The following is a 14,784-nucleotide window of genomic DNA, read 5'->3' as shown; positions in this document are numbered from 1 at the left end:
AGACTACAATACTCAATGTCATCTTCATGCACAAGCAAGTTTGGGCCAAATATGCCTGGGCTGATATTTTGTAGGCCTACCAGTCCAGCCCTGGTTTACACACAGATCCCACACAGATTGAGGGTGTGTTTTGTTAACACATCAGAAAATGATGAACTTCCAACTAAGTGTGTTTCCCAACAGATATGTACCATGCTGTTCTAATGAACTCGGGGAGTGGAGAAACATGTATGAATGTTGTCATTCATATTAACAAGAGCGATATTTTGTTTATAATAGTTATCGTTCTTGGTGAACGGCCCTTCACTCTCTATAGTGTTCCTGTACAGTCTTACTTCTATAGCATAACTCAATATACTTCAATACTTCTATAATATGTCCCAAACTACTGTAGATCATTTTTGTAAGGGATGTTTTAATATAGGGAGATGACCTTCACACTTTTCCCATCGACAAAACTATGACAATGCATCGTTGTAGTGAGATTATTACAATTCAGATTCAGAATGCTGCACCACCTCAATAGCGAAGAGAAGGGCCCCAGCACCGAGCCCTGGGGGACCCCCGTGGTGGCCAAGTAGTGAGATGTGGACAACAGCTGTCCAAGCCAGGATTTGTTAAATGAGCGCCCAAACTACCCCATCCATATACCACAAGAGGTGGAAAAGTCCAGCTTCAGAGAGTAAAAGTCCTGCCAAATCTGTTCCAACCATTCACTTAAACCAGTTGATTCTAATTAGCACAATTCTTCAGCCAGGTAGGGTAGCTAATTGCACTTTTATGCTTTCATTACATCACCTAAAGTGTTGATCTTACCAAAATGAGTTGTCAGTATTCTACAAAAAACCTACAAAACCACACACCTACACATATTGCTAAAAAATACAAAGCAATTTTCTTCAACCCACTACATTTCCAAATGCTGTGCATGTGGTTGTGGTTGTGTGTGTGTGTGCGGTCCTGCAGTGATGCTGTAGCTGTCATCACTCTGGTTTGGAGTGCACAGGTACTGTACAGTTGATAGCTCATGGCTGTATCCTATCTCAGCCCCCCCCCCCCCTCTGCCCTCTACACCTCTACTGCCACTGCACACCAACCCCCCACCTTCAAAATCAATCACACAACCACCCCCTCCACACACACACACACACACACACCTCCCCCAGTCCTGTCCCCTATACCGCCACACACACACACACACACACAACCACACACACACACACACACACACACACACACACACACACACACACACACACACACACACACACACACACACACACACACACACACACACACACCTCCCCCAGTCCTGTTGCCTATCCTGCCACACACACACACACACACACACACACACACACACACACACACACACACACACACACACACACACACACACCTCCCCCAGTCCTGTCCCCTATCCCGCCACACACACAAAGGCCCAGTGTTGGCCCCGAGGCGCTGACACGAGATGAAAGGCTGCGTGGAGAAGGGGACAGATGAGGAGGCTGATAGGCCAGGCCCGGCGGCCCACCACTGGCTGGCGGCGGAGCTGTCTGCGCCTCTGTCTGCGCCGCGCGGCTGGCCCGACAACGGGGGGTCAGGGGGTCTGGGGGTCTGGGGATGGGGGATGGGGGATGGGGGGGGGGGGGGGGGGGGCTCTGGGGTCTGCGGTGGACTGGGGCTTCAGGTGTTTGTGGGAAGGTGGGGGTACAGGGTTCAGGTAACAGATCTAGTATATGTCTTACATCCCTTTTCCATTGAGCACAATTCACACCTTTAAAGCCAGGCAAACAGGTGTTTATGCAGCCAAATGTGTTGCATTGTATCCTACCGAGCTTTACTGTGACGGACAGTGGCACGACAAGGGCAAGGCCACATGACAGACACATATACAAATATTAAATGTTTTGAATCAAATTCAGAATGGACCAGTTGAGAAAATTACATGTTTGGAGACAAAAAACGACACATGTAACAACATTCTCAACATGGATTTTCTTCATCTATGATATATAGGATTTTTGGAAGTGCATGAAATCGCAAATATCAAAATAATAATAATAAAATGACATAACATAATGTGGCACTGCCCCGTGTCTGCAGTATTTCGTTGCAATACTACAACAGTATGGTTTCACAAAAACTGCTTCTGGACTGCAGGGGATGTTTGATGGCTATAGTGCCCTCATGTGGTCATCCTGTCGCACTACATCAGAAAGAAAACCTGCATGTATTCCCTGATCTTAGGAAACACTTGTTCTCCAACAACCTTCTCACTCGCTGAAGTAATGATTCAGAGATCTATGTGGACATTGGACAATATCTCAGTATGAGTCCTCCTTCATAGAACAAGATACAGCAGAATGACCTGAGCAATTCAAATGCCTCTTGACATAATAAGTTGATGATTAATGACAATTTACCTGTATAAGCATAACAAATTGTATGTTATCACATCAGTCAGTAAAATGTAATGGTGCAACACAGTATTTTAATGCAAATGTTTATTTGTGCGTAATCTTCTCTCCTCTGTTTCATCTAATTAAGTATCCTTGCATTACAGCGCCATCTGCATTTCCAACAAATGCAAAAAAAAAAAAACCCCACCTCACCTGAAGCATTTGCATTCACAGAAAACAGATAATGGTCAAGCATTCTCAATCGGATACGTCCCATTACCATGCCTCTAGAAGTCTTTCATTTTCTCTCACACCAAAAAACCGACTAATTGGCCGCTTTTTTTTTTAAATCTCTGCTGAGGTGATTTCAAACGTGTTCTGAGCTGTGGTGCTCTGCTGGCCTCACCTCTGTCCAGCGCTGGAGGGACCCAGAGGGTCCCCCCCCCCCCCCCCCTCCATACCTGCTGGCAGTAATTAATTACAAGCCCACACTCTCTTGGGCTCTGACCTCGGGCCTTCCTAGAAGATCTGAAGGGACAGATAGCGATCAGCAGTATGGAAATAACTCACCCTTGTCCTGTCCACCAGAGAGCCCTGTGGGGATGGGGGGGGGGGGGGGTGCGTGGCCACAGGGCAGAGGAGCAGGGCTTGTTTAAAGAGCAATAGAATCATGGCTTGTTGTGTTACCTGTGCAGAAGGGCATGGTCAAGGCTGCGGTGGAGAAAGTTGCAGGGCAGACCAAATGACAGGTAACTCAGGGTGCATTGGTCTTCACAGAGAAGATCACAAACCAAAATGTCTCTCGTGCAGACAAAAACACACGCATAAACACAAACACACGCACGCACACTCACACATATTAAAGAGAGAGAAAGGGGGGGGGACACACACTCACAGAGAGAAGCATGCACAGGCTAGCACACAGTCATTAAACAAGGGGAGCGCGGCGAGGCACCTTTTTGAATTCCGCACTGCACCTTTGTGATGAAGCTGACAGTAATCCTTTCCATGAACACTCTCACAAAAGCCATCCCAGCCTCGCCTTGCCACCGAGGAAACACGCTCCCCTCTAAATACTCCTAATGTCATTGGACGATCTCTTAAGTGTGCACGGATATGAAAGTCATTTAGCAAGGCTGTAATCATGAGATTAAGCACAAAAGCCGCCTCTTGGAGCTCTGACAGTCACAGAAGGGCTTCTGTAAGAATTCCACTTGTCTGGCTCGACTTTTGTTAAGCTCTAATTATTTAGAAAAACCACAAATTAGCCCATTCAGATACTTTGCATTTTTGTACAACTCAAAACAAGAAAAGCTGAGAAAAAAAAGAAATGTTTAAAAGGTTATTGGCATTCCTGTTGTGCCTCATCATTACAAAGGCAATCTGGAGAATAAAAGTAATAACGTCTTAAGCTTTAAATTCACATAGTTTATCAAGATTAAGAGCAATTGTCACCCTTTTTTTATGAATTCCTTCTCAGGTGGAAGCTAACGAACAACAATGCCTCGCAGGGTATCCGCTCTGAAACCTCAGACAAACCCAGTGGCAACCTCCTAATCTGGATCAATCGCGTTGGAAAGACCACGGTGGAGAGAGCTGCCTAATTGACCGAGTTGTAGCCACTACGTGGAGATTTGGAGAGGAAGAGGACGATCAGGGGGCCCCCACAGAAGATACAGCGCAGCTGAGCAGGCCTGGAGACCAGGTGTGAATTACCACGGCAACAGACAGGCAATGCAATAGAGGAAATCACCGAACAAGGCAGCAGAGGCCTGTCCTATTGATCGCGGGTCAGTGGAGATGTTTGTAAACTGGTGATAATGCCCTCCTCTCTCCACTCCACTCCACTTCAGCCCTTGTCCACTGGGTCTGCCCCGTCAGGAGAGGCTTTGACCTCCAAACGCGATTTCTATAGATCTGCTTTCCATTCGGGACCCCTGCTTCCTGGCCTCCCCCCTCCACCCCCTCCCCTCCCCTCGCCCACTGGCCTCTCAGGCAGCGACCCTCGGGCGTAACCCGATGCTGCCCCACAGGCCCTCTAATGCAGCCGTATGGATCGCTCGGCTCACTCCGGTGTCTGCGCCCGGCCTGCCAGGCCTCGCCGTGTGGGGGGGAAGACTCGGAGTCAGCCTCACCCCCTCCGATGTAAACTGAAGCTGATGGAGACTTGGGGGCCATTCTGCTGGCGTGTGTCCCCCCCAGCGATTGGGGCTATCGTCACCCCCCCCCCCCCCCCACACACACACACACACACACACAGACACACACACACACACACTCCTCCACCCCCCGTGCCTTCTCTGACCTCCAAATAACCTAAAACACAGAGGGTCAAGAACGAGCGTCCACAGATCAATCCTAACTCAATCGATCCGCCAGGCCCTAAGCAGTGAGCATAACGCTCGGAGATGGTGGTGAAGAGCTTCTTAATCCTTTCATTTCACAGTGATGCCGTTTGACAGATAACCTTGCTTGAGGAGTTCGAGATAAAATGTGATCTGCCTTAGGTGAAGACAAAGTGGCGTCGCAAAAACATTGTCTACCCGGTCCAAGCTACAGATCAAACAGTGAAGGGCTTCTAACCACAGGCAGCTCCATTGATATGTAACATTTATTTGACATCAGGGCTGCAGTTGGTTAGCTTTGGGAAGACTGGCCTGCATACTCTTGCCTCTTAGAATGCCATCCATAGTAAACTTTATAAACAGTGGAGAGTTTTAAAGGGGTTTCGCTGCTACCCCTGCTGATTTTCCAGCATCCATATCACTGTTTTACTGCCATCTGAGAGCACTTAGGAACATTTAGGTAATGCTTTGCTGTAACATTTGTGTCGGCGAAGCAGTACCGTGCAGATTTAGGGCCTGGTCGTGGATTAGAACAATGGTGGAGGGAGGAGACAGCTCTGCATTTTGCCATCATCTTGTAGTAATCCTTAGTAATTTTCTCAATGAGCCTGTGATGCTGATGAGGGCTTTTTTTTATGCCTTCGCCCTGCACATTTTCCCATTATTGAGGTAAAACCCAGCCATGTTTCCCATGTACATCAGGGCAGCCCAAGCAAACTTGAGTGCATTTAGACAACCATTAGGCGGCCATAAAGCCTGCAAAAACCCAGTAAAATCGGCATAACAAAGTCATCCAGTTTCCACTTGTGTTGTCTCACTGGATACTATGACCATAAAAAAAGAAATATTAGCTCCTTCAAACAAGTTCATCAATATGGACGCTAAATCACTTGCAGAAGTGGCCACTCTATATTAAACTGTGAGTTGACTTGCTCTGGCCCAAAAGGCCTTTAAATACAATGCCTTTAAGTCTCTTATTTGTTTTTTGCATAAACCTGTTCACTTGCAAACAGTCACTCACCTGGCACATTTCATAGGCAGTTTGCGGAGGCACAAACCTCGTGCAAAACAGGGGGCTTTGTTGAGTGCTATGGACAGACCTGGGAAAAATGCCAGGAGGACATGGTGGTCATTTGAGATTTACAATCATTTAATTAATGTCAAATGTAGTTTACAAACGCAAAAGACACGTACCATTATCAAGAATATACAAGGACACAAATCATCTCACACAGTCATCTTGTGCAATCGGTCATCTTTGGGGCAGGCCGTGTCAGTGGTCCAGATGAGGGGGACTGAGGGGGGGCAACAGAAGCCTCAGCTTCACAACCTGGGTTGGGGGTTAGGGGGGTTGGTTGGTTGGTTGGTGGGGGTCACAGAAGCTTGGGTGGGGCATAGGGAGTTTTGTCTATCATCAGGGGTTCCCTCAGTCTTATGCATAGGGACATAAAGGTCTTCCCAACGGCTGTGTGTGTGGGCGCAGCAGTGGCCAGAACTAGAAGTGAGTGAGCAGCATTGCAGAGCTCTAACGGGCCTTCAGTGTAATGTAATGTACTGCGCTGCAGCCAGACCAAAACAACTCAAAGGCTCCAGTCCAGTGCTCAGCGCGGCCGTGACCAGTCAGCAGTGGGTGGGTGGGTGGGGGAGGTAAGGGCTCTGAAATTAGTACTAATAAAAAAAACAAAAAATGACGCAACATCTGTAGCTTTATTGTGGTGCCATGATCAGCAAAGATCTGTCTTTCCCATTATATAGGTTTCTCTTTTTTCCTCATTGCTTACACTGACACAGAAATCACAGGATACATAGTTTTACAAACACAAAGCACACTGCCTGGGCAGACTGACTGGAGGGAGGGGGGGGGGGGGCGTCCTGTGGGTATATCACCTCACATACACACACACACACACACACACACACACATACACTCTCACATTGAAATTCAAACACACACACACACACAGGCACACTGGTCTGGAGCATAAGGACTTAACAGACCTGTGCAATTCCCCACCGCACTGCTGTTTTGTAAAAACAACTGGCTAAGCCATACTGAGACAGTAAAACTGCACACTAAAGAAAAAAAAAGAAAAACACCTTTGCAACTTCAATGAGATTCCTCCGGACCTCTTGGCCTGGTCAGACTGTGTGTTAGTGTGAAGAGCTTCTGTGGCCATCTCCCTTCATGCACTACTGGTCGCTCAGTAGCACACACATAGTCATATTTATATTACAATACACACCAACAGAGTGGACTCAGGAGGTACTGTGGGGATATTTAAAAGGAAATATATTGACTCATAGAAAAGTCAAATGGCATTAGATTGACTAGAGTTTATGACTGAATGAAAAATGTACACCATCTAAACCTTTTTAATTCCTAGTGAGTAGTTTATTATTATTATTATTACTTAAATTTCTTCCTGTACAATGAAATACAACTTCAACCTCAAGACAACAACATCTGTTTAAAAATACAGAGGGTTTTTCAGTTTTCTTTTTTTTTTACCCCAGAGATTTCAACATAGCCCCAAACTTACCCATATCCCACCCGTACCCAAACTAAAACTGGACCTTATTAATATATACCTCTGTGTTGGGGTTCATGAATGTTTGCATGTAGGTATGTACTGTAGGTGTGTAGGTGTGTGTGTGTGTGTGTGTATGTATGCATATGTATATGTTTTACAGTGTGTGTGCGCATGTGTGTGCATGTATGAGTCAGTTTGTCCATGTGTGTATACAAGCGCTCTCTATGTCATTTACTCACAACACTGTAAACATACATAGACTATTTTACATGTGCTTGCACAGATTCATTGGGTTTTGGTTGACTTCACTAGAACACCACAAAAGAAGAAATGCTGGGAGGAGGAGGAAGTAAATCAACAGAGAGAGAGAGAGAGAGAGAGAGAGAGAGAGAGATATGTAGAGTCCCACAAGAGGAGGTTAGCAGTCGTCCATTTTGGTTTCAAAGCTCAGAAGTTGACATTTCTCTCTCTCTTTTTTTTCTTTTTTTTTTTCTAAACGTGTTCGTTTGTTCCCCCCCTTAGTTTCCCTGTAATTGTTCAGTGGTCCGGCGGCCGTGGCGCGGCGTGAGGAGAGGAGGTGAGGTGAGGTGAGGGCTGGACATCGCAGCAGGAGAAGAGGCGTCGCTGGGAGCAAAGGCGTCTCTTCCACCGAGGGGGGTGGGGCGGGGTGGTGGGGGTCTGGGACGGCCTAGTGACGCAGCTTGGCGGAGAGGGAGGGACGAGGAGGGGAGCAGGGTGGAGGGCGGAGCAGGAAGTACCAGGCGCGCTACCACATGCCACCACCAGGGGGCAGCTCGCTCATTCTGAAGAGCAGACCCGCTCAGGATGGGCCGCTGTGTCGCAAAATGGACCCTAGGAGAGTCTGTTCCGTAGCCTGGTTCATCGGTCGTCCCCTTTCGAGTTCTTTCCCCAGGCAAATGTCTGTCTCTCACATCTGGAGAAATTAGGGGACGCCTCCAGGGCCTTCTCGAAGAACGAAAACAAATGACAAATAAAACAAAACAAAACAAAACAAAAAATACACTGAGAGTACTGGAAATTAGGGGTGGGGTGGAGAAGGGGTGAAGAGAAGAGTTAGCATCCAGTCGCTAGCCGCGTCCCTTCACAAGTAGACCCTCCGGAGATCCCCTGGCGACGTGATGGTGTTGCATTGTGGGCAGAGTTTCTTGTTTCCCTGTGGAAGAGAAGCAACAACAGTCAGCACCGACGCAGCCCGGCGGACTAGCTAGCAGCTAGCAGTGTGCACAACTGTGTCCTTTACCGGTCTTAATACAACTACTACAATGCAAGGGAGCAAGAGAGAGCACAAAAGCAGAAGGGCATGTCGAGGTTAAACCATTCTCCCATAAAGGGATTCCGAGTACATTCTGTTCTTCAGCGGTCCCTTGCAGGCATGTCTGTGACCGGAGTGGTGTGGGTGTGTGTTTGTTTGTGTTTGTGCTTGTGTGTGTTTAAGTTTATGGCAACAGTAGCTCCAATTGAGCTGCGCACGAGGGCATCAAAGGCACCAGGTGTGCCAGGTAATCTGCCCCCTCCCCCCCTCCACCCCCCCCCCCCCCCCCGGTGGCACACGCCCCCTGACTACCGCTCTGAGCTGGTGCCAGGGCCTGTAAAGAAACAGCCCACACCATAAAAGACACGGGCACAGGAGAGATGTGTGGTCTGACGGGGCCTCACACGCACAAGCACACCTACTTGCACTGGCTGGCTCACCCACATACAAATATACATGGTGGGGTAGGACCATCACCATCAGTAGGTGTCTCTAATGGACAAGCAGATATCAACCCTCAGCTATCAACTACAGCCATGGAAAGGCCTTTGCGGTCTATGCAAACCCACCTATCCAACCTATCTACAGTATTGCTTCCTGTTATGCTAGGTCCAACTGTAAACATGTGAGTGCAGCTGAAGCGCGAATCCACGCAGGCGCAGACTTCAAGCCCAGCCGACCGGCTTCGGCTGCCCGGACTAGCGGTTTTGAAATGACCCGTTTCTGAAACCTCCTCCTCACACGCCGTCCACGCAGACTAGTGTGTGTGTGTGTGCACAGCCAGGGCACATAGCTCGCATTCCACCAGCGCCTAAAATAGCAGGGGAATGCAGAGAACCAGGACAGAAGCCCAGCCAGGCCTCATGTATGCATAGAATGTGTCTATACTGTATGTGTGTGCGTTGGGCACTACGAGTATGTTTAAGGGTGGCGGTGGCGGGGGGGGGTTGAGTGAGGGGCAGGTCCTTCATCACCCCTTTGCCCCAGGCCTGAGTGCTGGAGGCTGTAAGCAAACAGCGGTGTCTCTGGTGGGCGGCGGGTCCGGGGCAGCGCGGCCGTCTCCCCGTGGCCCTCGCACCCGCGTGTTAAGAGGATTTGTGGCTCCGCTCGGGAGCGTCCGGCCGCCTCTGAGCCGCTTCCAGACCCACACACACACACACAGACACACACACATACGTCTTCCGGGGGCCCCTGGGCGCGCACAAAGGCCCCGTGTGTTTGGCCAGAGGGCCGGAAGACAATGCGCCGCTCGGTCAACAGCGTGAGCCTCTCGACTCCCGCGCCCGCTGCACTCCTGACCGCATCACACCCAGCTGCCAAAAGAGGGACCTCTTTGCTCCAAAGACTCCCATCACTGACTCTTCTCCCCACACACACTTCCTTCAGCCGTGTGTCCGGGCCAGGGCCTTTTAGTCTGGGTCCAGAGGCAGGAGTGTGAGTGTGTGTGTGTGTGTGTGTGTGTGTGTGTGTGTGTGTGTGTGTGGGTGTGTGTGTGTGTGTGTGTGTGTGTGTGTGTGTGTGTGTGTGTGTGTGTGTGTATGTGTGTATGTGTGTGTGTGTGTGTGTGTATATGTGTGGGGAGGGGGGGCTGGGTAGGCGGCTTGGCGTGTGGGGGTGGTTTGTATTTATTTATTTCTTTAGCGGACTTTAATGAGGCCAGGGTAAGGTGTGGGCTCCTCGCATGGCGCGCCAGCTGCCGCTGCGCTCGATTAGCGTCATAAAGCAGCGGCCTGACGGGCTAACCAAATTACACGCATTTACTTTGATCAAGACGCGGGGAGCCCCGCCGAGCCCGCCGCGCCGCCTTTATTGCAGTCTTCAGGCAACGTTTTAATGCCTGCATTAGAAACAAGCTGCAGGCAGGGCTGAGCGCGCGTGCACACACACACACACACACACACACACACACACACACACACACACACACACACACACACACACACACACACACACACACACACACACACACACACACACACACACACACACACACACACACACACACACACACACACACACACACACACACACACACAGGCGGTGTGCGCTGCTTTGTCGAGCCTTAATCGCGGCGCGGCTCTCGCAGGCCTGCAGATAAAGCGAGGGGGAGAGGAGAGGGAGAGCGGCTGATTTAATATATTACATATTGGAAAAGGGCTGAGGCTTGGAAACATTTTCTTATTAATTGCTTCCGTGTGTAGCAGCACGAGCGCGTTAGCGCCTAATGCAACTAGGCCCCCGGAGGGGGTCGTCAGTGGAATAATAATCAAAATGCACAAATCCACACAGCCAAGGCTCAGGCTTGACTCAGTGCTATAGTGTGTGTGTGTGTGTGTATGTGTGTGTGTGGGAGAAAGGCTTATGTATGGCATAGCGTATGTGTGTGTGTGTGTGTGTGTGTGTGTGTGTGTTGTGTTCCATTTTTTGGTTTGGAAACCTCCAGAAAGCTGCTGTGCTGGGTGGGGTTAGTATTTTTTAAATGTGTTCTTTAAGTGTTAAGCTTGCGGCTAATGGCTTTGCGCTGAAAAGACTTCTGAATCCACTTCCTCTGCTTCTGGAATTCAACTGAGCAACACTTCGTATTAGCTACTTCATTACCTCAAACCACTTGGAGAATACACATACTCTCACCAACACACTGACAATGAGAGAGAGGAGAGAGAGAGAGAGAGAGAGAGAGAGAGAGAGAGAGAGAGAGAGAGAGAGAGAGAGAGAGAGAGAGAGAGAGAGAGAGAGAGAGAGAGAGAGAGAGAGAGAGAGAGAGAGAGAGAGAGAGAGAGACCATCCTGATAAACTGCATGGACTTGAGAGAGCCTCATACACTGCGTGTTCACACCTGCACCTCAGTGTTGATTTAGACATTCAGAGAACTCTCTGTCCACTACAACCACTTCCCACCACCCTGAGAGAATGTCCACCGACAGGGGGGGAGAATGGGGGGGCACGCACTTCAGAAATAGCCGACTGGAAATCAGTGCAGTGATGTGCTGTGATGTGCTGTGCTGTGCTGTGTAGGGTGATGGAGCTGTGTGGTGTGGTGGCGGTTGGGGTTCTCACCAGAGTCCTAAGCCAGCATTCCTCACAGTGAACGTGCCAGCACTGGATGGAGGTGAGCGGCATGGTGTAGGAATCCTGAAAAGGAGCGCCAAAGAGAGAGAGAGAGAGAGAGAGAGAGAGAAAGAGAGAGAGAAAGAAAGAGAGATGAATAAAAACACAGGTGTTCGATAAAAAAAACAAGAGCACAAAAGAGCGCATTGAAGGCCACACATCAAACTCCAACACACGTATACACACACACACACACACACACACACACACACACACACAAGCACACTCATGACAACACCGACCACGCCCGGTCAACAGCACCATGCCAGACGTCACACTGGCAGTGGTGCTGGGGCGGACAGGCAAGCAGGCAGGACGGGGCAGACGGGCCCCACACGGAGGGGCAGGCGGGCGGGCGGGTGGGTGGACGGGTGGAGTGGGTGGGTGCAGGATGCGTTTTTTTGGGTGGGTGGTGGTGGTGGTGGTGGGTGAAGACGCGGGGGGGTCAGGCGAGGGGAGGGGAGCCACAGAGAGCCTTACCCTACGGAGTGGGATTGGGAGCAGTTGCTTAATCCCACCGACGCCGCCGCCACCGCCAACGCCGACGCTGCCGCCCGTGCCAACGCCATTGCCATGGCCGTGGCCGCCGCGGGCACCGGCACTGGCACCGCTGCCGGGGGGTGTGGTGGTGGTGGTGGTGGTGGTGGCGGCGGCCTTGAGGTAGCCCCGGTACCAGCAGTAGACGCTGAGCGGCACGGCCTCTGAGCCCGCGCGCCTGCCTGGGGCCAGCGCACCCTTGGCCTCGGGCCCTGCGGGGAAGCGCTTCCGCTGCAGGGACAGGCAAGAGCGCCACTCAGAGATACAAAAAAAAAAAAAAAAGAGCCACACGCGGTGGCCGCTGGACGATACACACACACACACACACAAACATACATACATACATACATACCCACACACACAGGTGAATGTGTTTTGAGTGTGAGTGTGTGTGTGTGTGTGTGTGTGTGTGTGTGTGTGTGTGTGTGTGTGTGTGTGTGTGTGTGTGTGTGTGTTTCTCCATTCAAACATAACCTATACACACACACAAACACACACAGGTGAGTGTGTTTTGAGTGTGTGTGTGCGTGTGTCCATTCACACATAATCTGCACACACACACACACTGAAGGATGAAAAATGGCTAAATGAAACACACTCGAGGGGTAGGTGTTTTGCAGAGAAAAAACTCAACGCCATAAGAGTCTCAGATATAAGAGGCGGAGACTTCAGCGGCATCGTGCTCCAAATGTCAGCAGCCTAAAAAGGTCACAGGATTGTTGCCGGGATCCACCGGAAAGATCACTCATGGTGCGTCGACTTGCAAATCAGGGCTTGATTTTCACCGAGGCGAACAGCAGGTGGCAGTAGTCATCCACTGCGCAGAGTCCAGTCCAATCCAGCTCGACAGGCTTCACTTCTCTGTCCAACTCCTGATCAGCACCACCAGCTAGACACAGACGTCTGCTAACAGTGAAGATTCGGGTGTCGGGTGCAAGTGAATCCCACGGATATGGAGGGTGGAGATTCATTTGGATGACCCCCTCCTCTCTATGGCGTTGTTGTTGTGTGGTGGTGGTGGTGCTCTAAAAAAAGCACCTGGAATCTGTTTTAATAACACCGCTGGACGGTGAGGACAGAGTGCTGGACGGTGAGGACAGAGTGCTGGACGGTGAGGACAGAGTGCTGGACGGTGAGGACAGAGTGCTGGACGGTGAGGACAGAGTGCTGGACGGTGAGGACAGAGTGCTGGACGGTGAGGACAGAGTGCTGGCCGGTGAGGACAGAGTGCTGGCCGGTGAGGACAGAGTGCTGGCCGGTGAGGACAGAGTGCTGGCCGGTGAGGACAGAGTGCTGGACGGTGAGGACAGAGTGCTGGCCGGTGAGGACAGAGTGCTGGCCGGTGAGGACAGAGTGCTGGCCGGTGAGGACAGAGTGCTGGCCGGTGAGGACAGAGTGCAGGACGGTGAGGACAGAGTGCTGGACGGTGAGGACAGAGTGCTGGACGGTGAGGACAGAGTGCTGGACGGTGAGGACAGAGTGCTGGCCGGTGAGGACAGAGTGCTGGCCGGTGAGGACAGAGTGCTGGACGGTGAGGACAGAGTGCTGGCCGGTGAGGACAGAGTGCTGGACGGTGAGGACAGAGTGCTGGCCGGTGAGGACAGAGTGCTGGACGGTGAGGACAGAGTGCTGGCCGGTGAGGACAGAGTGCAGGACGGTGAGGACAGAGTGCTGGCCGGTGAGGACAGAGTGCTGGCCGGTGAGGACAGAGTGCTGGCCGGTGAGGACAGAGTGCTGGCCGGTGAGGACAGAGTGCTGGCCGGTGCTCTGCCGAGGGCTCGGAGTGAGACTTGGCAGCGGTGACAAATGAGGCGCGCGGACGCGGTGACAAGATGGCCGCCGTGATCAATATGCAGCTCGGCCGGTCCTCCGCACCCGAGGCCCGGGCTGACCTTTACGGGGTGGATGGCCGCTGCCTTTAATACCAGCTCTTCCAAACACGGAGAATCGTAGGAGACAGCTCCAAGCAGACGCTTGGCTGACACCCCACCTCTCCTTCCCTCCCATTCATCCTTCCCTCCCATTCATCCATCCCTCCATCCATCCCTCCCTCCCTCCCTCCCTCTCTTCCTCTCTCTCTCTCTTCAATCCTGTTGAGGAGTCTGTTGGCCATCTCTCCGGTGGTGAGCGAGGCGGCACTCCAAAATAACTCTTGTGAGCGAGCGAAGAGGAGACGGGCGCAGGGTTTGTTTTTTTCCCCCCACCAAATCGGCTCGACCACAACTGGCCAAAAGAATTCGCAACGGCTCATAGACAGCGACGACGAATTGGACTCTGGAGAGCAGAAACTCCTGCGGCCCGTGGGGTTCTGAATGAGATGGGTCACATAGCTGACATGCAGGAGTGTACGAGGGAAGGGGGGGGGGGGGGGGGGGGGGGGGGGGGGGGGGGGGGGGTTTGGGGAGGTGCTCACAGCACAGCTTGGTGTTCTGCCACTCCAATCATGAGTAAGACAGGGTTAGAAGCGCACACGAGGATGAGAGGAGCACAAGGAGAACACACACACACACACACAGGCTCACACACACACACACGCTCACACACACTTACCATGCAGATGAGACACTTGTAGCGGTCGCCCCTGAGGA

The 14,784-nt window shown here is 51.2% G+C and overlaps 1 protein-coding gene across 8 annotated transcripts in view; it reads right to left on the bottom strand.

Annotated features, from left to right (window-relative positions):
- Positions 1 to 7,117: 7,117 nt before the first annotated feature.
- rnf220a (ring finger protein 220a) overlaps positions 7,118 to 14,784 on the bottom strand; it is a 135,907-nt gene continuing 128,240 nt past the window's right edge. For all 8 annotated transcript variants that reach the window (XM_062530444.1, XM_062530442.1, XM_062530448.1 and 5 more), the window contains 3 exons: positions 14,747 to 14,784; positions 11,609 to 11,683; positions 7,118 to 8,452 (listed from right to left, as the gene is read on the bottom strand). The exon at positions 14,747 to 14,784 is cut by the window's right edge and continues 71 nt beyond it. In XM_062530444.1, coding sequence (XP_062386428.1) covers positions 8,381 to 8,452; positions 11,609 to 11,683; positions 14,747 to 14,784 — 185 coding nt within the window. In that variant the 3' untranslated portion in view covers positions 7,118 to 8,380. The remainder of the gene's footprint in view (positions 8,453 to 11,608; positions 11,684 to 14,746) is intronic.

Source organism: Sardina pilchardus, chromosome 2, assembly GCF_963854185.1.
Source record: "Sardina pilchardus chromosome 2, fSarPil1.1, whole genome shotgun sequence".
Taxonomy (NCBI): domain Eukaryota; kingdom Metazoa; phylum Chordata; class Actinopteri; order Clupeiformes; family Clupeidae; genus Sardina; species Sardina pilchardus.
This window is presented reverse-complemented; position numbering and strand designations above follow the sequence as displayed.